Genomic DNA, 23,816 nt, shown 5'->3' on the forward strand with positions numbered 1-23,816 from the left:
CGCCGTTTCCTCGAAAGTTCCCAGGTTTTCTGAACTGTTCTGGAAAATTAGAGAAATTTCTCGTTTTCTCCAAAATTCGAAAAACTTCTCACATTTTCTAGAAAAATCAAAATTTCTCGAGTCTTCTAGAAAATTCGAATAATTTCTGAAGTTTTATAGAACATTCGCGAAGTTGCGCCAATTTTCTAGAAAATTCGAGAAACTTTTCAAGTTTTCTAGAAAATTCGAGAAAATTCTCAAGTTTTTTAAAGAGTCCAAGAAAGTGCTTGAGTTTTCAAGTGAATTCAAAAAACTTCTCAAGTTTTTCGGGAAACTCGAGAAACTTCAACTTTTTCTTCATTAACTTTGACTTATCATAAATAATATTTCCTTCAATGTGATACCATTCATTCATTTGGGAATGAATAAAAAAAAGCAATAATCATCATCATCATATCAATTATTCTACATCAATTTTCAACTAGCCGATCGATAAGGCGCGCGGGAAGCAAGCGCCTCATGTTGCTAGTAATTTATAATAATATTATTGAAATAATATCTCAATAATATTATTGAAAAGCGCAATTATTATTACAATTTTCGTTTTATTATTTACGGAATATTCAGTAGAAGTTGAAATTGTCCAGAGACTAACCCCCGTCCAGAAAATGTTCTGTTCATCCTACCAACATTTTCACATTCTCGATATAGATCGGATAGTTATAGTAATGACCCCGGAAGTTGAAAGCCGAGATTTCATGATATCTCCACATTTCATGACCCCGAAAAATTTCTTATCATATTTTTAGGGAGATAATCGAACGTGTGTCCGTGTGTATGTGACCAAACGCTTAAACAGGTGAAAAAATTTAATAAAAAAACGTGGCGAATTCGCTAGACGATTCTGTTGAATTTCTATAAGTTTTTGGCCGATTCTATTGAAATGATCAATATAAAATATTCTATAAAAAGTTAGAATTCGATTTTTCGATGTGACTTATTGTATTGCGATGTTTTCTATAGCACTTCCTCGGCTCAAATTTTCCAAGTTTTTTTTGTTGATTTTCTTGATGAGAAGAAGAAAAATACAATAAAAAAAAATTGGAAAATTTGAGCCGAGGAAATTCTATAAAAAATATCTGAAGAGAATAAATTTTAAAAAATTGAATTTTGAAAAAAAAAAATTTTTTTTGGCAAATTTTTTTTGTGTCCATTTTACCGCAGGTGTCCACGGATATTTCCTCATCGAGACCCACAATGTAATATTTACGCAATATCGATAATTTAAAAAAAATTATTTTATCTTCCGTTAAGAAAAAGTTCAAAAAATTTGAAATAAATTTAAATTACTTCTAAGAAAAAATAATTTTCTCAATTTGTTCACTCTACTTCCGGTGTTTTCCAACGACCACAGTCAAAATTTCCGGCACAGCCATCATTTTAACCGCGAAATTTGAATAATGAACAGCGAATTTTCTTTGAAAAACCAACAATCCCAGCACAATTTTCAATTATTCGCCTAAACATTGAAATAAATTATCTCATTAATGCATTTTATTCACATCTCATAAACAATCATGACAAAAATTTATCATCACCTCCCACAAATCAAATCAATCACCTTCATCTCCTAAAATCATCAATTTATTGTGAAATTCTACGAGAACAATTTTAATCTCTCTGTTTAGACAGAAACAGAAATGAAAAATTTACTGTTCTCTAAAAAAATAAATTCCACCAGTCACTCCTTCGGCTCACGTAGTCCTCCGGGAAACATGGCGCCTGCATGAAGGACGCTGAATGCTGAATGGGCCAAACTGATTAGTAAACCCTTAAAAAAATTAGTTTCATAATTAAATAAAGTAAATAAATCACTCGTGAGTGAGATAAACGTGAATCCTAGTTGATAAATAATTATCTACCTCAGGAATGAGTAATTTGTCACCGTTCGGAGGTGGGAAGAACCCCCCGTGGGTCCGAAATGCAGGTGAATATTAGTATAAAAATTTTACCCACTGAAACAACAGAACATTTATTTGTCCCCATTTTTTTTTCCATTTCCCTTCTAAAATTTCATCATAACCGATTCCACTTTTTTCACCTTTGGAAAATCCTACAACACAATTTTTTTGCGGGGATCGTAATTATCACGCGATTAATGTTTTCATGAGGGAAATTGTGAGCTCTAGGTTTTTTTTTCAGTGTGTGAGAAAGTGATTCTCTTTTATTTTTAGAAAATTCAATTATCAGGCTTTTTATTCAGTGTCGTAAGACGAATGAGGTGCTGATGTTGCTCGTGGGCGAAAGAATTACTAAAGTCCTTATTATAAATCCGATACACTACGTAACCATGTCCCTATTACCTATTGCACATGTGTCTATTATATTTTTCAAGGTTAATAAGTGATTAGAAGAGTAAGAGAGGATTTTATCAAGGTATCTGGTGGGGGAGAAGGTTTTTGTCGAGAATTTAAAGGGCTACACAAAAGGTCTTTTGAATTTTTTTTCTAAATCTGATGCTGTTGGAGATATTCTTGCAATATTAATTACTTGAAAGGGGATCAATGTTCTTCTTTCGTAAATTTATGAAAAATTGTTGAATAATGGATGGAAAATTATTATAATTACACCTGGAACTTGTGGAAATCACACGGAAATGCAATTCTAAATTGTTATTTCAAAGTAATTATTTTTGCTGGTTGAATAATTCGTTTATTTGTTGTTTCATCCCATTAGAATGGCATCAGAATGAAAAATGAAATAGTATTCCCCATTTCACTAGCGAGGTGGTAGAACAGTTTGAGTCGACTTTTGAAAAATAACATTTTCGTCTCAATCGACCCCTAAAACGACCGAGATAAATTTATTGGCTCCCCCAACGGAAGTGTTTTGACTTGAACAGGTTAATCTCTTCGCTACTGTTTTCGAATTACATTATTCAACTGTTTTGATGAATGCGAAATAGAAAATTTATTTTTCACAACAAAAAATTCCTCTTGTATTATAAATAGTATATAGTTGTTTTTGCTAATAAATTAGTAATATACTTCCAAATGGTTATTCTGCATATAATTTCCTTCTGTCATGTGTAACTCATTGTTTGTTTCATTTTATTAAATTGAATAAGATTTTCTTTTACCTAGTTTTGTCAGATTTTCAACTTAGTTGAATGTTATCAGCATCATTATTCTTATTATCCCTTCTCTTCTATACAACCGATTGTCTTTTTTACTGTTCCATCTCTCCCCTCAGCTCTTCGATGGAATGTTGATAGAAAAATTTTATTTAGACATACTTGAATGAATTTGAAACATCACATTTGAAGAAACCATCGGAGAGCTCACTTTCAGGGAAATTCATGAAAAATTCCAAATTTTCGACAATCAGCATTAAAATCAAATCAACCAATATAGCTATCGAAATTATCTTTTAACTTCGACTTGATGGCATTAAAACAAACATTTTAAGCTATGATTGAATTCGTTTGAAGCATGATATTCAAAGATATCCCCGGAATTCTGATTTTCGAAAAATACAAACTTTTAAAAATTTTCGAATAAATCAAAATAACGATTATTGCTATCGCCTTCATCTTCGAACTCGGCCGAATGGACATCCAAACAAATTTTTTAAGCCATCATTGAATCAGTTCAGCACATTTTTTTTCGTTATCGTGGGACAACCGATTTTCGAGAAAATTCAAAAATTTTTAAAACTAATCGATGAATTGAATTTTAATTAATGGTGATCGATAGGGCTCAACAATACCTACATTTGAGAAAAAAAAGATTCGATTCCATCTATTCATTAGCGCACGATTGAAGAAAGTCTTTACCACATACACATACGTACGGGCACGGTCTAAAAATTCCATTTTCGGACTTTTTGAATCATAATGGGTCGATCTAACACAAAAAATCCAAAATTGAAATTTGAAGGGTTACAATATTTCCATTCGAAAGCAAAACCAAGAGAATTCAGAGTTGAATCAATTTTATTTTATCTGTTTCAATTGCTGAAATACAATGATTTCAAATAGAATTTCTCTAATTCAAAATTTTTTAATATTATTTCATTGGGCATGTTCAATAAGTCTGAAACATCATTTAATTACATAATAATAATCCGATAAAAATTTTCATCACCGATTTGAATTCTTTGGTATTTTTTATGTATTCTATGGAAATGTGGGGATAGAAATTGAAATTATGGTATTGGTTCGTTATTCGAAAAAATATATCAATTTGAAATTTTTCCCTAGACATTGAAAAATTAAAAATTCTGTTTTCGTGTTGATCACATTTCTCTCTCGCTTTTCATTTTGTTCCATCAGAATTAGATTATAGGAAGAAAATACATTGATTTTTCTTCATTATTTTAAAAAAACGTTTTGAAATTTTCAAGCTTGCAAAATGGATTTTTAAAATTAATTTTCCTTTCTTGCATTTTCCGTTTTCCCTCTGAACGAAATACGATCACAGAAATTAAAACCGTTAATCTCCCTTTATTTTTTAAGAAGAAAAAAATATTTTGAAAAATTTCGAAAAGACAGAAAACTAGATTTTTTCATTTTATTGATACTGATTGATGATGATCAATCTCTCTTTGCAATTTCCCTCTTCGGTTCCATTGAAATGAGACCAAAGCGATGTAAAATGTCCATATTCGTTCACATTCCCAGATCATTGGGACTAATCAATTTAACGCCCGGGTGGATTATCTTTTGAACGCCATCGCGATTGTTTTTCCATCTTCATAATGTAAAATCTATCACAATTTCCATTGGATTTAACTTCACACAGGAGTCCCTAGAAATTATGATTGTACAATAAAAAAAAAGTAGAAAAAAAACTGAACATTTTCAAAGAGCGTTTTTAATCAAGATTGAGAAATAAGTTCGATAAAGCGGAAATAGTGAATAGATAATTTATCATGGTAACTAAAGATCTGACAGCCATTGACTACAGTGACAAATGACGACCTGACAAACATTAGATACATCGAATTTTTAATTTGCAATTTCCTCCCTATTGGGTTTATTTCCCAATATTATTCAAAAACGCTCTTTGAAAATGTTCAACTTTTTTTCAACATTTTTTTGATAGTACAATCATAATTTTTGGGGACTCCAGGGATATGTAAAACTGAATAGCAATTGGAGATAATTTCAAATTATCAAAATAAAAAAAAATCACGTTCGAAAGATAATCGCTAAAGAAAAACAAAGAAATGAAAAATTTGAGGTATGATTATCGAAAATTGTTTGTCGATCTGTATTCTCACGTGATTTATGGGGAATTCCTCTTCATTCAATGTTGTAATTTGTGAATTAAGAAAAAGACAATATAATAACAATAAGAATGAATAAAATTAAATTAATCTAATTGTGAAAACGGAAATGGAAATAGAAGAAAATAAAATGAAATAAAACAAAATATAAAAATGTCGGAAATTTGCTGACAATTTGCTTGTTTAGGGACAAACAAACGTTGTTTTAACTAGCGAATTAATCTTTAATTTCGCTAGTTATAAGAAAATTTTAATAGTATTGTAATTTGAATAATATTTTGACCAGCTCTGAAATCAATTTATCACGAGGCACAAAAACTATCACTCATTTTATCACTCAGTAATACATTAATTAATAATCACGAATAATTTCCCCCAAAAACAATTCCCTACCCCCCATGAATTATTTATATATGAATCGTCAACTGAATCCTAAAAATGTTTTTTTTGTTTTCTCTCATTTTCTGAAGTACAAAATGGGGATTTTCTAGGCCAGGGAATTCAAAACATTCAGCAACAGATGTTGGGCCAGGCCATGGGTGGAATGGGGGGTCAGCCGATGGTCCAGTACCAGCAGCAGACTCAGCAGGTCTATCAACAAGGCCTTGGGTTGCAACAGCCCAACTTGACCATGGCCTCGATGGCACAACTGGGCTCGAATCTCCCCTCTGGAATTGCTGGACAATTGTACCCCCAAGTGGCGACTGTTTCCTACCCCACACCGAGGACACTAAATGCCAATGCGTTCCAACAGACTGTTGGGGGCGTTCAGCAGCAGGTGCAGCAGAATGTCCAATCCTCCTCGACTAAACAGAGGGTGTTCACTGGGACTGTCACTAAAGTTCATGATAATTTTGGATTTGTCGATGAGGATGTTTTCTTTCAAACTAAGTGAGTATTTATGGCGCTATTGATTTATTAGGATTATTTGGTGTGGTTTGCCGGAGAAATGATGATATTAGTGAAGAATTTTCGTAAGGGGTTACGAAAGCCATTGAATTGTGTATAATTTTTTTATCTCAATTCATTCCTTTCGGATTATATTCGTGATGAATAAAGGTATATATGTCTTTACATTGAGAGAAAAACGCCAAAGTTCTCAGACAAGTCTTACTCGTGCCAAGAAAATAGTTTTTGAAAATTATTAAAAAAGGATTTTTTGTGCCAAACATGCAGAATGCGCCGGAATGAAAATTTTTTATCGTAAAAATACATTTAGTAGTTTAAAAAAATTACATTCTCTGTACACGCAAGAAGTGTCATTTCTAGAACTACTCCTTTGTTATTCGATACTCTCATACGTATTTTGCTCACAAAAAATCTTTGTTTTATGTGAAACAAGGGATAGTAGTTTTTCGTTTCGACTGTCTAATAATCACAAACAAGAAATGAACCCTTAAGGCCCGGGTGTACTATCGTTCGAACATTATCTCGATGTTTTTTTTCATCTTTCGTCATCTGAAATTGTCAGTCAAGTTCTGCATCATGCAGAAGTTTTGAAAAATTATCAATGAATAATAAAAAAAAAGTAGAAAAAATTCTCAATTTTTTCGAAGAGCATTTTTAATTTGTATCCAGAATAAGTTGAATAACAAGAAATTGAAAAATGTATCTGATTTACGGTGACAAATGGCGGCCTGTCACCCAACATCATGCAGGGGGAAGACTGATTTCGTAAATCTTTTCCCACACTGCACAGAGACGTTTATTACGGAAAAGGCTCTTTGAAGAAAGTTGTAATATTTTGGAGAATTTTTTAATCACTTTTATCAGATAAAAATGGCAGATGGCTACATACCACTGTTTTGAAAATTGAGATACCTAGCTGTCACCTCCCATGAGGAGTTAGTGTTTTGTTATCCACCATGGAAAATGACAGCTAATAGATAATTTGCCACAGCGAATCAGCTATTTTATCTCAAATTTTGCAAACTGTGTCTAAATGCATTCAATAATGTGTGAAAAAGTCTTCATAAAATTGGTTGCATTTTTTTAATATCCTACCCCTCGCCCGATTATCCTCAATCAAAAATTGATTGAATGAAAACTTGAGTATTTTATGATTATCATTATTCTAGTGCATGTGTGAAGGGCTCCAATCCAATAATCGGCGATAGAGTTCTGGTGGAAGCATCATTCAACCCCTCGATGCCCTTTAAGTGGAACGCAACGCGCATCCAGGTCCTCCCAATGACAGGGAACTCCAACTCTTCCTCGAATTCTGTGAGCACTCCAGCCCCCCAGAATCCCCAGCAAAATCGCCAACCCCAATCGAGTCGTCCCTCAGGCACCTACAACGCAGTGCCACCCCCCAATGACAATACGAATAGCAGTAGATTTTCAAGTAATAATTCAACCTCGACGACGAGTAATCGAAATAAACCAGCGAGAGTCAGGGAGAGATCACGAGAGCGGAGGAATGACGACGAAGAGGTAGAGAGGAAGCGCAGGAGGGAGGAGAGAATCAGGGAGAGGGAGAAGAAGGAGGAGAGGAGCCCCTCCAGAACCAGGAGGAGCAAGTCTCCGAGGCCCAGACGACGAACTCGAGTGGTGCCTCGTTACATGGTGCAGATACCAAAGATTGCGCTCGATCTCCCAGAGGCTGATGTCCTCGAGATCAGGAGACGATACCAGAACATGTACATTCCCAGTGATTTCTTCTCGACGAACTTCAGGTGGGTCGACGCCTTTCCACCCCATATGCCGTTCACTTTGAATAAACCATGCAGCTTTCATGTGATGCACAAGGATGTCGATGGGGTCGTCGAGAATTCAGCTGTGCTGGAGCCTCCTGATGCTGATTATTTGTTCTCTGCTAAGGTTTGTTAGATTTTTTTAATATGCTTAAGGGAAGACTACACTGAGAGAACGACGACGAAGTTCTCAAACAAGTCTTACTTATGCAAAAAAAATAGTTTTTTGAAAATTATCAAAAAAAGATTTTTTTGTGCCAAACATGCAGAGAGTGCGCCGGAATGAAATATTTTTGTTGCAAAAGTAGATTTAGTAGTTCAAAAAAAATGCTTTCTCTGTAAACGCAAGAATGTCATTTCTAGCACTACTCCGTTATTCGATACTCCCATACGTATTTTGCTCCCGAAAAATCTTTGTTTTATGTGAAACAAGGGATAGTAGTTTTTCGTTTCGACTGTCTAATAATCACAGACAAGAAATGAACCCTTAAATGAAACAATAATAATGATATGATAGCAATCTTGTAACTTAGGGGTAAAATATTTGTTGATAAATTTTCCTCTATATGAGATATTTTCATCCTGAAAAGACACCGTCTGGTGTGAATTATTCGCCTCTTGAGCCAAATATTTCGTTGCTGTCGAAAGCAGAGCAATTATTCATGTTTGAGACTTTTCAATTTGAACCAAACAAATTATTTTTTGGCACTTTTCAACTAGCGATTTTGTTGGCCCAAACAAGACTTGTTTGACAACGTGTTTGTTTTTCTCTCAGTGTACTGTGAGCAGGGATAGCCAAATTTGTAATATTTTATTACGGTTAATATTGTAGCCCTTAATTAGATAACATCACTATTGAAATTTGTTGGGTACTTAAGTATCATCAATTCAAATATTCAAATTTTTAACTATTTTATCAATCAATAATTTGAGGTAGGAAGATTGACGATTACTTGTGTAATCGAAAAATCCCCTTTCAAGAAATTTGAATTATTCATTTAGTTACAAATTTGCAGTTTCATATTAACAAATTTTAAATATATCATTAATGGTAAAAAATCAGATTATTAATATTATATTATATTTAATATTGATGGGGATCCCTGACTGTGAGTTTTAAAAGTTGCGGGATATTGGAATGTATGAGACATTGAAGATTGATTATATATGTCTAAAAATGAATAATTAATTTTTTTGCACTAATTATTCATTTTTAATGCAAAAAAATGAATTATGCATTGTTCGTTATTCGTTCGCCCCGCAGACGCTGAAAACGTTAAAAATAGTCCAGAGTCTCCAATTTTTGAGCTACAGAGGTTTATTTTTTTCAAATTTTACGAAAAAATGTGTACAATGACAATTTCGCTTTTTTTCTTCAAGTATTAGAGGACTATCAATATTTCAACGAGCAGAAATTCAAACTATGCAAAGAAAAGTGAACGATAAGACCTAAAAAAATTCATTTTTTCAATGTCTCCGGAAGGTTTTACAATCGATATATTTTTTTTTAATAATGGAAAAATATCCCTAAATTCGATTTCTAGCCTTGTCGTTTCATGGAATGAATAGAATAAATAACAGAAATTGAGAATTGGAGGTTTAATTTTTTCAAAATTTGCGAAAAAATGTGTACAATGTCAATTCCGCTTTTTTTCTTCAAGCATTGGAGGAATATCAATATTTCAGCGAGAAGAAATTCAAAAAATGCAAAAAAAGTGGGCGGGGAGAACTAAAAAAATTACTTTTTTCAATGTCTCCAGAAAATTTTAAAATCGATATATTTTTTTAAAATAATGGAAGAATACCCTTAAATTCGATTTCTAGCTTTGTTTCATGGAATGAATAGAATAAATATCTGAAATGGAGAATTGGAGTAATAATACAAATTTAGTAATAATAACGTCCCGAGAGATCTCCAACAAATTTGTCTCACTGTAAATTTCTCCATTCCACAGGTGATGCTCATGTCAATGCCAGCGATGGAAGAAATCTACAAACGCTGCTGTGGAGTAACAGAGGATCGAGACCCCGACAGGGACTACGTACACCCAACTCGACTGATAAACTTCCTCGTGGGTTTACGAGGAAAAAACGAGACCATGGCCATTGGAGGCCCCTGGAGCCCCTCATTGGACGGCCCCAACCCAGAGAGCGACCCCTCAGTACTCATCAGGACAGCCGTCAGAACCTGCAAGGCACTCACTGGAATCGATCTGTCCCACTGCACCCAATGGTAAGACAAAAACAATGAAAAGGATTTTTGCCGGAAGAATTAAAATCTCTACAATTACTTACACTTCCTCAAGAAAATTCGAGGAGTTCAGCTGCCTGGAACAACAAACGCATATGATGTTCTCTCCTCAATAAATTTTGACGAATTCTAAGAGATTCAATCCTGAGCGAACTAAAGATGTTCACATATTTTCTGGAAATCGAATTTCTTGATGTTCGAGAACGATTCTGTAATTTTTAGACTGATATGGGAACATGTGAGACCGACATTTCTGATAATTGAGAAGAATTTGTCGTCGTAACTTTGACGACACGAAATGTACAATTTCTTTTATTTTCAAATTGATAATTCACGTACTGAAAGACTGTAAAAAATGAATCTTCCTCAATGCAGCCACCGATTTTTTCCAAGGTCTCCAAAAATCTGAAAAAAATCAGAGGGTTAAGACTCATCAAAAATACTCTCTGTGAATTTTTTCAGATTTTTTTAAGCATTCGTGATCGAGATAAGTGGATCTGAAGGAATTTCGAATAACAATAGATATCAGGAGAAGTTGATCTCAGAGAACAAAACGTTTGGAATAAAAAATATAAGTTATTACGTGAGTTTTTCAAATAATTTTTTTATTGTAGAAAAAAGGGAGTGTGGAGAGTTTAAGGGGAGTCTTATTGTTCTCGAGCTCTGATTCAATCGTTGAGCACAACATTTTTCAGTTTTCAAGTGACTATTTAAGTGCTTTTGAACATTTTTTGAATATTGATTTTATTCATCAGATTAATTTATTTTTTTCTCATCACCTACGGGTGTCAAATAATTTTTATTGGATGTTTTTCTAATTATTGAAATAATATTAAAATGCGTCTCGAGTTGGTAAACCTGTCGAGTGTTTTCTCTCTCTCAGTTCCATGGTCCAACCCATACCTTTCCCATGATGCTCACTGACATTCAAATCACGCGCCTGCGCGTGAAGGCGTAATTACCCCAAAGCTCATAATTTTCCGAATCATTTGTTCAAATAATTTTCTTATGAAATCTGAAAAAAATCTGAAACTTATACGTGTTCTCAAGAAAGATTTAATTTATCACCCACTAGTTTTTCCTCAATAGTTCATTATTTTTTTGGGTGCCATGGAAATTTCCCTAATTGAGAGTGGGGTAACCTCGGAGGTTATAGCTGGAGGGGTTACAAAAACATCCAAATTTCATCATTTTTTTTCTTGATACTGAGACCCGAAAAAAATGTGCAAGAATTCTTAATGATGCAGCATACTCAGAATTTTCTCTCGTGAATTTTCTAATTTTTTTTCATTTTTTTGACTTTTCATGAGAAACACCTTAAGGATGTACTACACCCTTTCGGTCAAAATGCAGGTTTTTTTCATTTTCTTGGCAAATTATTGATCGGATTGACGCGAAATAATATACCGTTTTTGCGTTTTATCATTATTGATTGACTCACGAAGTTTCATGGCAGTACAATCATTTTCCTACAATTTTTCCAAAGTTTTGTGAATTTCCGAAAAGTTTTAGAAAAAACGCAGGAAAATGATTGCACGATCATGAAATTTCGTGAGTCATTAAGTAATGATAAAGCGCACAAACGGTATATTTTTTCACATCAATCCGATCAACAATTTACCGGAAAAATTCAAAAAACGTGAATTTTGGCGAAAAGGGTGCAATACATCCTTAAACTTTAAAAATATCTTAAAAATTCAATTTTTACGCATTTCGACATTTTTGTTTTTCTTAAACAGAATTGAGGTAATATGGTGATGCAAATTCAACATTTATCAATAAAAATAGGAATGGGAACTCGTACAATTAATGGATCATTTTCACCTCATTGGACTCCAACGACACCATCAAAAATAGAACGGAAACTTATGCCCATATGTAAATACTTGGATGAAGGCCCTCGGGCGATGGCCTATTGTAAGAGATTTATTTTTTGTGTATTTTTCTTACAATAAATTTCGTTAAAAATTAAAAAATTAAATTAGGAATGGGATGGACGTAAGCTTCGGAGAAAAAAAATCATGTTGGGTAATTTTCGACTTTGTCATCAGTACTAACATTTTGGCTCAGTCTTGGATATTATACAGTCACAAAAAAATTCAAATTCCTCCCGCCAACCGGTCCATATGAGAGTTAGAAGCTTTCAAATCGAAGTTTGATTCTTTTCCTCGAGAACAATTAGAGGAAAAAATTTGAATTTTTTTTTATGCCTTTGGGTGACATTAACGATTGAGCCAAGATGTGAGTATTGATAACGAATTCAAAAACTACCAATGATTATTTTTTTTCTCCGAAGCTTACACCCGTCCCATTTCCATTTTCATTGACAAACATTGAATGTGAATCATCATATCTCAACTTTTTTAAAGAAAAACAAAAATGTCGGAATGCGTAAAAATGGAATTTTCTACCTAATTCTAGAGTTTAAACGCTCTATATCCCTTTTTTCCTGCAATAAAAAAATTATTTTAAAAATTCCGATAAAAACCTATATTTTTTATGCCAAACTTTTTTTCTCGGAGGTCAACTACTCCCGATATCAATTTTTTCGAAATTGGTTCAGATCCACTTATTTCCATCACGGATGCTTCAAAAAATCTGAAAAAATTCACAGAGAGTACTTTTGATGAATGTTAAACCACTGATTTTTTTCAAATTTTTTGGAGACCTTGAAAAAAATAGGTGGCTGGATTCAGGAAGAATCTATCCTATACGGAATCCAATGGCCAAGGGAAAACCTGGGCTACGCAGACAAATAATGCAGATATTCAGAACTTTAAGCCCGACGGCCTCATGCTAATACCTGCATTCAGTGTATTTTATCTCCTTTACTCTTCAATGATCAATTTGGATTGGCGGATTTAAATTTTTATCAACAGGAGAAAGATAAATCTGTCTAACAGTTGAAAAAACTCAAAAGATTTTTGAGTGCTTGCTGTTCTGGGCAAACATCTTTAAGCGAAGAGAAGGCAGTTTTTTTCTGTATTCATTTCCTTGTTTTCTGTGTTTTTTTTTCAAATGTTGATGATTATTTTAGTAATGAGTGGTTCTAGGGGAACATGTGAATATACATTTATGCGAGAAAATTTGATACTTTACGACTTTTTCCTCTAAAACGACTTTTTTTTCGAATGATTGTAAAATTCACAGGAATTCAACATTTTTTATTTCGTTTCTATGAGGTTAATTAAGTCACGAGCGTCTTGAAGAGAAAATATTGCAAGACATTTTGTAGAAATTGTCCTCTCCAAAAAATATCCTCTGACATTTCCCTTTGAAGCCACTCATTTCGAAGATGATTTGAAAAAACCTCCAGATAAACAATATTTCCGCACTAAAAATGTCTTGAATCTCCTAAAAACCACAATGATAGCATCGAAACCAGGTTTGTACCTCAATAATCCTCATATAATAGTTACCCCGCACAAACAACCCTCGAGAGCCAGCCCGCAGAAAAAGGAGTCATCACCAAATTCCCTATTTTCCAAAATTTCTAGTCTAACACAATTTAACGATTTCCTTCTGTCGCAGTTCATTGGGCTCGAGTCACCAAAAATCTAAAAACGCAATCGTAACCCTGGACCAATCAACTCAATATTAAATAGCCTGATAAAATAAAAAAAAAAGCAACACTTAAATCTATCGAAAGTGATAAACCGCATTTTGACGTTTTTCTTTTCGAATATTGTTTTCGTTTTTTTTTGCATTGCAAAACAGGTATCGCTTCCTGGAGCTCTACTACAGGCGTGCAGAGACTACCCACAAGTCGGGAAGAGTTGTGGCATCGCGCGTTGAAACGGTCATACTATTTCTCCCAGATGTTTGGAGCTGTGTATCAACCAAACTGGAATGGGATACACTTCATCTGAGCTATAAGAGACAACTGGATAGGAAGCTGATGGGCGCTGGGGGCGATGGGGAGATGGAAGTGGCTGGAGAGAATGATGATGCTGCCGTCGCTGATCAAAAGGCACTGGCCCACAAAAAAACCATTTCCATTCCTCCCATTTTTTAAAATTAATCACTTATTCTCATTCTCTTCGTTGAAGTTTTCTTTCTTCTTTTCATTTTATTGTTTCTCATTGTCAACTTTTTTTCGTGATTTAAAGGCGATGGAGTAGGGGGTATTTACCTGTTGATTTTTTCGATTTTTTCATGATGAAATATATTTAAATTATTGGAGATATTACGGATCAATGTTTTTAAAAAATCAGCAGTCTCGAATAAAAGGTTTATCAAATTTATTTATTCACTTCAAATAATTAAATTCTTATCAACTGTTTCAAATTCAAATTCCCGTAATTCTAAATTATTAATTGATATTCTATTTGACGAATTGTAACAATTAATATTCATTAAAATGTTGAATTTTAATCGTGTTGTATTCAAATGAACTTTATAAATCTCATGCAAATGCAAAATATCCTTTTTTTAGTTTAAACGTCTTTAAAACGGAATTTTTCTCAAATTCATATTATCAAATTGATGATTTAGAAGTTTTAGCTGTTAAAATCAACAGGTAAATGTGGAAAGATGATGATCCCTCGTTAATCAAGAAAAATATTCATCTTCTGTTACTTTTTCTCATTCACCCTAGTCAAAATGATTTTTATAATTGAAAAAAAAATCATTTTTTCCCTTTTTTTATCGAATTGATAATCTCATAACCACTGTCGTTTTTTACATTCTGCGTTTGTTGATATGATAATTTATGAAACCACACCGACACCAGAGACCAGGACACTATGAGATATGAGAGAGAGTCTGGGAGATACTTTTCATTCGTATTAATTGTTTATTCGTATTTTATGGAAGAAATGAGTGAATGATACATTTTGTTGATTGTGGGGGAGAGAGTGGAGCGAAAACATTGGTTTTAGGGGCTGCTTTATTGTTTGTAGTTTATTTATTTCATTTTTTTTTAAGTTGGATTTGTTGTTTTTTTATTTTCGAATCGTTGGTTGATGGGGAACTTTCTGGTTTCAGGATGATACAACTCCGGAGAAGAAAGACCCCACGCATTATTCGGAATTGGATCCCAAGTCGATGAATGTGAGTTGTTTAATTAATTACAATTGATGATTAGCATTGGGGAATTATCTCGACAATTAATGCTTTCAAGGGAAATTTCTCGAGACATTTTTTGCTGAGGATGCTATTTCCTACGAAAATGGTTGTGACGAACCGTCTTTCCTCGGAACAGGACTTTTTGGCGTCGATTTTTTGGCGCCTTGTGTCATCAATAACGAAACTTGAATGTCTTTCGAAAAAAACACATTTTTATATTTTACTGAAAAAAGTTATTATTTCAATATATACACCTATATTTATTCACTCGTGTATTTTCTCGGAGACGCGATTGGTTAAAAGTTTCAACAAAATATTGCATCAATTTTTTTCTCTATCAAATTCATTTTTTTTTACATTCATCCGACACAACAGATAATATTTTAAGTCACGGAGCGCTATCAATTTACAAATTTTTTGATTGATTTTTTCTATCGAATTTATACTTCCTATTTTCTTATTCATTTCACGCAACAGATAACAATAATTCAATTCACGGAATACTATTGTTTTACAAGTAATTACATTCCTAAAAATTCCATCACAGTCTTGGAACACTATCAATTTGCAAAATTGGTTACGCTGACCCATTCAAGATTTGCAAATTTTGTAGAATTAATTTTTTTATTACTATGGCGATTCAATTGTTGAAGAAATTTTTTCATGTGTCAAAAAATCGGCGCCAAAAAGTAACGTACCGTAAATTTATTAGTTTTCAGTGGGATTGAGATGGAAATTTCACAACTTGATTGAATTTTCAGTGGTACATGAATACTCAGAAACAAAATGACATGAATTTTCAATTTTTCTCTGAATTTTCCTGATTTTTCTGAATTTGCCTGATTTTTTTTTGAATTTTTTCCATTCAGTAGAATTGAAAATCATTGAAAAATTGGAGCGAACGAAAATTTTGTGAATGGATTAATTGAAAAGAAAATGAAACAGCAACATCCAAAGTCCAGAGCAAGGCCCAGGGGGAGACTCAGAGGGGGAAAAAGGAAAAGTGATTCTGAATTGCATTCGAATAATCCATTGACAACGTCTTCGCCCATCAAAACTTCTCAATAATTTTCCATTTTACTGAATGGAAAATTATGATTCCCGTCAGTACTCCCAAGAATAAAAAAAGTTGACAAAAAAATGTTTTTGCTTGAATTGCGTCAAACAGTCGTTTCATTTTGCCCCACTCTCCCTTATAAATACAGATATTGGGATTTTGAGTCGATGACAAGTGTCCCAAGTTAAATCCATTTCCTACGTAAACTATCTAATAACATAACTTCCCACGCATATATTTGCAGGTGAATGATTTACGCCAGGAATTAGCAGCGCGCAATCTAAGCTCCAAAGGCCTCAAATCCCAGCTCTCAGCTCGATTGACAAAAGCAATAAAGTCGGAGCAGGCTAAGGAGGAAGGCCGCCAGGACGAGGCTGAAGATAACGAGGAGGAGATACCACCGCCTCCGAAAGAGGAAACTAAAGAAGAAAAGAAGAGTAAAGAGGTAAATCCTCACACAAAAAAACATCGCACTCCAATAATGTAAATATCCCCCAAGCAATCACTGTTCGAAATCTCTTGAGCTTCTGTTGATTCTCAGGATTGTCGCGAGAGAGGGAAGTGTGGGTTTGAACTGGTTACTCAATGATCAACACAAGATATGAGATATGGCATGAGCCAAATCAATTTATTGACTACACTGAGAGAAAAATGACAAAGTTCTCAAACAAGTCTTACTTGTACCAAGAAAATAGTTTTTTGAAAATTATCAAAAAAGGATTTTTTGTGCCAAACATGCAGAGAGTGCGCCGGAATGAAACATTTTTGTCGCAAAAATTAGTCCCTCCTTAAAATCCCCCAAATTTTTCCTCAATCATTTAATTTCTCTGAATTACTCAGTTCTTTCCTTCGTAATAATTAAACAAAATTCGTTTTAGCACGACGAAGATAAGAAGAAGAATTCCGAGCGTGAACGTGCTCTCCTGGAGAAACGTTACACTCTCCCCGAGTCGCCCCACATAATTGTCCATCCCTCGCGCATCGCAAAGTCTGGAAAATTCGACTGCACAGTAATGTCTCTCTCAGTCCTTCTGGATTACCGCCCAGAAGACACTAAAGAGCACTCCTTCGAAGTCTCGCTGTTTGCCGAGCTCTTCAACGAGATGCTGATGCGTGACTTTGGCTTCAGGATATACCGATCCCTCTGCTCACTGCCAGAAAAATCTAAAGAGAAGGAAGAGGACCCGAAGAAGCCGAAGAAGGAGGAGAAGCCTCGTGAGGATAAAAACCCAGAGGACAAGAAACGGAAGGACGAGGACGACAAGAAGTCGAAGAATTCGAAGAAAGACGAGAGGAAACGAGAGACGAGTAAGGATAAGAACAAGGACGAGAAGGAGAAGGAGAAAACGACAAAGAGTGACGAGAAGGACCGCGAGGAGGATGAGGACGAGTATGAGGATGAGACGGATGACGACGACTCGGTGAAGGATGGGAAGAGGGAGAAGGAGAAGGATGGGAAGAAGAAGAAGCCAAAGCTTTATACCTACGATCCTTATCTGCTACTATCTTTCGTTTATTTCGATCAGACTCACTGTGGCTATATCTTTGATAAGGATATTGAGGAGTTAATCTACACTTTGGGACTGAATTTATCACGTGCACAGGTGAGAATTCTTGATTTCAGAGAATTAGGATCTACGACAAATATATGTGTACGTCCACGTGAAAAGGGCCCACTTTGTCGCATCTAGTTTCCGAGATATTCACATTTTTCTCTCCACATCTCCCATTTAAACCAATGTTAAATTGTTTTTTTGATCGTCTATACTGACGTCAGTTTTCATTCTATCGGGTTGATTTTGGGCTCAAAATGTGAGAAATCTGATCAAGATTATCGGAACATAAATAACTCCAATACCGTCAAAGTGGGCCCTTTTCATGTGGACGCCCACATATAATCAGGGATCCCCATCAATATTAAGGCCCGAGTGTTCTATCTTTTGTACGTTATCTCGATGTTTTTTTTCGTCTTTCGTCATCTGAAATTGTCAATTAAGTCCTGCATCATTTAGAAGTTTTGGAAAATTATGAATGAATAATCAAAAAAAAAAAAAAGTAGAAAAAATTCTTAATTTTTTCAAAGAGCATTTTTATTTTATATTCAGAATAAGTTGAATAACAAGAAATTGAAAAATGTATCTGATTTACGGTGACAAATGGCGGCCTGTCACCCAATATCATGCAGGGGGAAGACTGATTTCGTAAATCTTTTCCCACACTGCACAGAGACATTTATTACGGAAAAGGCTCTTTGAAAAAAGTTGTAATATTTTGGAGAATTTTTTAATCACACTTTTATCACATAAAAATGGCAGATGACTACATACCACTGTTTTGAAAATTGAGATACTAGCTGTCACTTCCCACGAGGAGTTAGTGTTTTGTTATCCACCATGAAAAATGACAGCTAATAGATAATTTGCCACAACGAATCAGATATTAGTAATTTCCACTTTTTTCAACTCATTCTGAATCTCAATTAAAAACGCTCTTTGAAAAAGTTCAGAATTTTTTCCATTTTTTAAAAATCATTCTCTCATAATTTTTGCGAATTTCTACATGATGTACCATTCAATTGATAATTTTGGATTACGTAATATAACAAAAATCCAGATAACATTCGAAAGATAGTACAGCCGGGCCTTAAATTTTTGTAATATTACAAGGATTTGACCCTAACATTATTGAAGGTTTAAAATATATTGATTCAATTTTCCAAATAATATAATATTAATAATCTAATTTTTTACGAATAATGATATATTTAAAATTTGTTAATATGAAACTGTAAATTTACTACTAAATGAATAATTCAAATTTCTTGAAAGGGAATTTTCGATTACACAAGTAATCATCAATCTTTCTACCTCGATTATTGATTGATAAAATAGTTGAAAATTTGAATTAATGATATTTAAGTAGGGTAAACAGGTTAATTTCTGGACGGGGGTTAGCTTCTGGACGATTTCAACTTGCATTGAATATTCCACAAATAAAATGAAAATTGTATTAACTATTTCACCTCTCTATAATATCCCTTGTGTATAATCATGTGATCAATTATTTTCTTCGATTGATCAACATTTAATAAATGAAAAAAAATATGACCCAGTCGTCCAGAAATTGGGGGCTTCGGCTACATTCAACTATTTCTCAATTTAATTATTCTTTGTTTTGTTATTTTCACTTTAAACTGTTTTTCTCTGCTAATTAAAACATTCTTGAAGGTATGGAAGCCATCATACCCCCAAGGTGATTCTTTTATTGTAGATTTTACCACGAAACTCGAATTTCCTTTAACCGTCCAGCAATTGGTCTGGCCCTACCCAGGCAAAGAGACGAAATATTTGAATGATTCTATCCGATATAACCGCATGTTAGCGCATGCATTTGCTGCATTTTGTCTATTTCATATCTAAATAATAAATATGGGTTGGTGGATCGAAATTTGTATCAGAGTGAATGGAATATCTTCATCTCTCAGTTTAAAAAAAAATCAATTTTTTCAAGTACTTGCGATTCTGGATAAACATCCTTAAATTCATATTTTGATTGAAGTTCAACAAATCTAACATTTACATTCCTTTATTTTATCAGGTGAGAAAACTAGTCCAAAAAGTCGTCACGAGAGATTCTCTTCACTACAGAAAATTGACTGATCGGTCTAAAGAGGATGAGGACAAGGACAAAGAGAAATCGAAGGAGGAGAAGGAGGCGGCGGATGAGGGCCACGAGGAGGTGGAGGACGAAGAAGAGTTGAAGTCCTTGGCCCTGGGGAACAAGAAACTCTTGCCTGTCTTCGTCAGTGGACAGGTGCCATCGAAGAGAGCCAGGGGAGAGAACCAAGGGGAAGGCGAGGAGTCGGTACCAGAGGGATTCGTCATGTTCAAGGGGAGCCTTCTCGATGTAGAGAAGCTGGTGAGTCAGCTGAAGCGCAGCGAGAAGGCCAGAGTGGACACTGAGGCGAGAATGGGGGAGATTCAACATGAATTGGCAAGTGTCAGTGAAAAGGCGCATAGACAAGGCACGGTCATCAGGGATCTGGGAGACGATCTCAAGGGGTACAAGGACAAGTTGAGGAGTGTGGAAGAGAAACTGAAGAAGACGTCGGTGAGTTTTTTAAACGGTTTTTTTGCTCTCAGAAAATTCAAGTTTTGGATTTTTTGTGGTATATCTACCCATTATGATCAAAAACGTACGTACGGGTGGATGTGTGTAGATTAATACATTTTATTTTATTTTTTTCCATTTCCGTCTTCACAATTAGATTCCTTTAAGGCCCGGGTGGATTATCTTTCGAACGTGATCTTGGCTGTTTTTTTTTATTTTGATAATCTGAAATGATCTTCAATTGCTATTCAATTTTACATAGCCCCGGAGTCTCCAAAAATTATGACTGAACAATCAAAAAAATTGTTTTTTATAATTAAAATCAAAATTATCCATTCACTATTTCTTCTCTATCGGACTTATTTCTTAGTCATTATTAAAAACGCTCCTTGAAAATGTTCATTTTTTTTCTGCTTCTTTTAATTGTACAATCATAATTTTAAAATTTTAAATTTTAAGGCCCGGGTGTAGTATCGTCGTCTGAAATTGTCAATTGAGTCCTGTCATTAACTTCTTATGCAGAAGCTTTGAAAAATTATGAAGGAATAATCAAAAAAAAGTAGAAGAAATTGTTAATTAATTTTTTCAAACAGCATTTTCAATTTATATTCAGAATAAGTTGAATAACAAGAAATTGAAAAATGGATCTGATATTCGGTGAACTATTAAGGAAAAACTAGTGGGTGATAAATCAAATCTTTCTTGAGAACACGTATAAGTTTCAAATTTTTTTCAGGGAGAGAAAACACTCGACAGGTTTACCAACTCGTGACGCATTTTAATATTATTTCAATAATTGGAAAAACATCCAATAAAAATAATTTAACACCCGTAGGTGATGAGAAAAAAATCAATCAATCTGATGAATAAAATCAGTATTCAAAAAATGCTCAAATGCACACTTAAATAGTTACTTGAAAATTGGAAAATTTCGTGCTCAGCGATTCAATCAGGGCTCGAGAACAATAAGACTCCCCTTCCATTTCACCCCCCGGTGATCTACAGACGAAACACCTTAAATAGGGAATAGTTGAATTTTTGAGGACTTAAAGCCCTAAAATCCAACACATTTACTAAAAATTTTGGTTTTTATTCTTTTGCAGTCTGAATGCTATACGTACCTGAGTGCAATAAAGAACGTATACCACACGACATCGAAAGTGATGCAGAGTGATAGTAAAAAAGTCGAAATTGTTGAGATCCAGGACGAAAAATCATCGAGCGAGATCAATGGATCCCAGAGTGAATCTAAATCAAAGAGTGACACGAGGTGGAGCGACAGCAGGAGTTCAGTTAAAAAGGAGCTCGAGGACAAAGATAAAAAGCACGAGAGTAAATCCTCTGTGAAAAAAGAACCAATGGATGTGGATAAGGAGAAGAAGTAATTAATTGACGAAAACCTTTATTTATTTGTATTGAAAAACATTGAAAACCGCCATAATGTCGTGATCACACCCTCATCGCTGTTTACTTTTTAGTGAGTTAATTGTGCATAATAATCTGTCAATGTTGATGGGAATTTTCGCGATTCTCCTAGCCCTTCACAGCAAAAAATTTCTTTTTATGTGAATATCTCAGAATCTAATGGATTGGAAAGAAAAATGTCGAAAGACTCGTTCAAAGAAAATTCAATTTTCTGCAAAAAATTTCTTTTTACATTTTTCTCTCAATCCAACAGCTTGTGAAATATTCACAAAATTGAGTGCATTAATTTCTTTAACTTGTCTCTTTTCGTAATTTCATCGAATTAATTACGATAAAAATTATTTTAATCACAAAAAAAGTTATGTATGCTGAGCAGAAGTTTTTTCAGTCCTTTGATATTCGGCGTGAACACAGTGTGAATCAATTAAACCACAAATTAATAATTTTCTAATTGAATATATTGTAATAATTAAGCAAATTAATTGAACTAACTGAATTGCTCATCAATTTTGTGATTGAAAGACTCCAGGAGATGAATTCTACACAATTTATTTACAAAAAATTATTGAGCTTCAGCAACTGAATAATTTAATTTCAATGAATTTGCAATTTTCACTGCGTCTATAGCGCTATTTCCCCCTCCCCTTAACCCAATCATGATGAATCAATTAATAAGAAAAAAACGAATGGAAGAAATAATTCATGTCCTGGTTCCTTTCAATTACAAAAACAGAAGGGAAAAAAATAAAAAAAATTGTAAAAATTTGTCAATTGAATAGAAAAATCGCCTAATTTTTTATTTATCGAACACATCACCAGTTTCAAAGCACCAGACGTCATTAAATCGATTTTTTAATGAGCGGAAAAATAGATAATTGTTGGCTTGGAAAGCATTAATGAAGGGCCGAATGTGGGATTCTCCCTTGTTCTTTTCCTCATTAGACTCGTATGAAGAAACATTAATTAATTAACCAGGAAAATGGAAATTAATTTTTCATTTTTTCAAGTGAAACCAAAAGAATTTTTAAATAATTCATGAATTACTATTTATAATTGAATAATAATCGAGGATCAATTTAAAAGAGGAATTAAGGAACAATTGTACGAGAGTAGTGGGCGAATAAAAGAGTTAATTAGTTTGACACAACATTCAGTTTTGGCAGAAAAATTTATTGAGTTTTTTTGTTTTGGGGATTTTCAAGTGTCGAGTGACACTGTGATCGCAGCTACATTTTTCTCATCGATGGTAAGAGTAAATTGATGATTTTTTGAATAAGTTTTTGATACATTTGATGACAATTGGATTTTATTTTCGTATTTTTGATGATTTGTTGATTTTATTCACGTGATTTTTTGTGGATCAGGGAGGGGGAGGAATTGAAGGGATTCATAGAAGGTTTTAAGTAGTTTCTTTTTTTTTTTGAAGATGGAAAGATGTTCAAGCCGTTGAGAAGATTGAAATTTTTGTTTTCAGAAGGGACTGAGATCATTTTGAAGACATTTCTGATGAAGTGGATTTAGAGAGCAAAAGACATTTTTTGTGGGGAATTTAACTCTTCAAAATAATAACTTTTAATATTTTCTCTCTAACCCACTCATTCCCGAGATAATTAACTGATTAACAAACATGTATCAAAAGTAATTGATTCAAGATCACAAATGTTGATTTTTCAATTAGCTCGATAACAAGTGGATTCATTGAAAAAATTTAAGAGAACCTCTTAAGAAATTCAATTCTCCACAAAATAAAGACTCATGACTCTTTCGTCTAAACCTACTACTTTCAGAGATGGGATCATATCTAAAAAACTTTGTCGAAAAAACTTTGTCAAAAACAACTGGTTAAGGCCCGGGTGTACTATCCTTCGAACGTTATCTCGATGTTTTTTTTTCATCTTTCATCATCTGAAATTGTCAATTGAGTCCTGCATCATGCAGAAGTTTT

At 33.9% G+C, this 23,816-nt stretch overlaps 1 protein-coding gene across 2 annotated transcripts; it reads left to right on the forward strand.

Annotated features, from left to right (window-relative positions):
- The first annotated feature begins 1,754 nt into the window (after positions 1-1,754).
- On the forward strand, positions 1,755-23,018 carry LOC107041602 (cell division cycle and apoptosis regulator protein 1). Of its 2 annotated transcripts, none has more exons than XM_015262219.1 (10): positions 1,755-1,966; positions 5,739-6,159; positions 7,347-8,088; positions 9,917-10,194; positions 13,930-14,182; positions 15,199-15,264; positions 16,581-16,781; positions 17,215-17,940; positions 19,934-20,446; positions 21,550-23,018. In XM_015262219.1, exons 1-10 carry the CDS (start codon positions 1,909-1,911, stop codon positions 21,829-21,831), a joined length of 3,540 nt encoding a protein of 1,179 aa, XP_015117705.1. In that variant the 5' UTR covers positions 1,755-1,908; the 3' UTR covers positions 21,832-23,018. The 2 variants fall into 2 exon arrangements, with proteins under 2 accessions (XP_015117705.1, XP_015117706.1); XM_015262220.1 differs by having other exon boundaries at positions 5,760-6,159.
- Positions 23,019-23,816: the final 798 nt, after the last annotated feature.

This window comes from Diachasma alloeum, unplaced genomic scaffold, assembly GCF_001412515.2.
Source record: "Diachasma alloeum isolate Michigan unplaced genomic scaffold, Dall2.0 Dall_scaffold_00368, whole genome shotgun sequence".
Lineage (NCBI taxonomy): Eukaryota > Metazoa > Arthropoda > Insecta > Hymenoptera > Braconidae > Diachasma > Diachasma alloeum.

What these genes read in the sequence shown, in the direction of transcription:
- LOC107041602 (XM_015262219.1), top strand. Translation starts at nt 1,909, where the DNA reads ATGAGTAATTTGTCACCGTTCGGAGGTGGGAAGAACCCCCCGTGGGTC. An exon ending in CCCGTGGGTCCGAAATGCAG is followed by an intron (nt 1,967 to 5,738) that starts GTGAATATTAGT and finishes CATTTTCTGAAG; the next exon opens with TACAAAATGGGGATTTTCTA. An exon ending in TGGATCCCAAGTCGATGAAT is followed by an intron (nt 15,265 to 16,580) that starts GTGAGTTGTTTA and finishes ATATATTTGCAG; the next exon opens with GTGAATGATTTACGCCAGGA.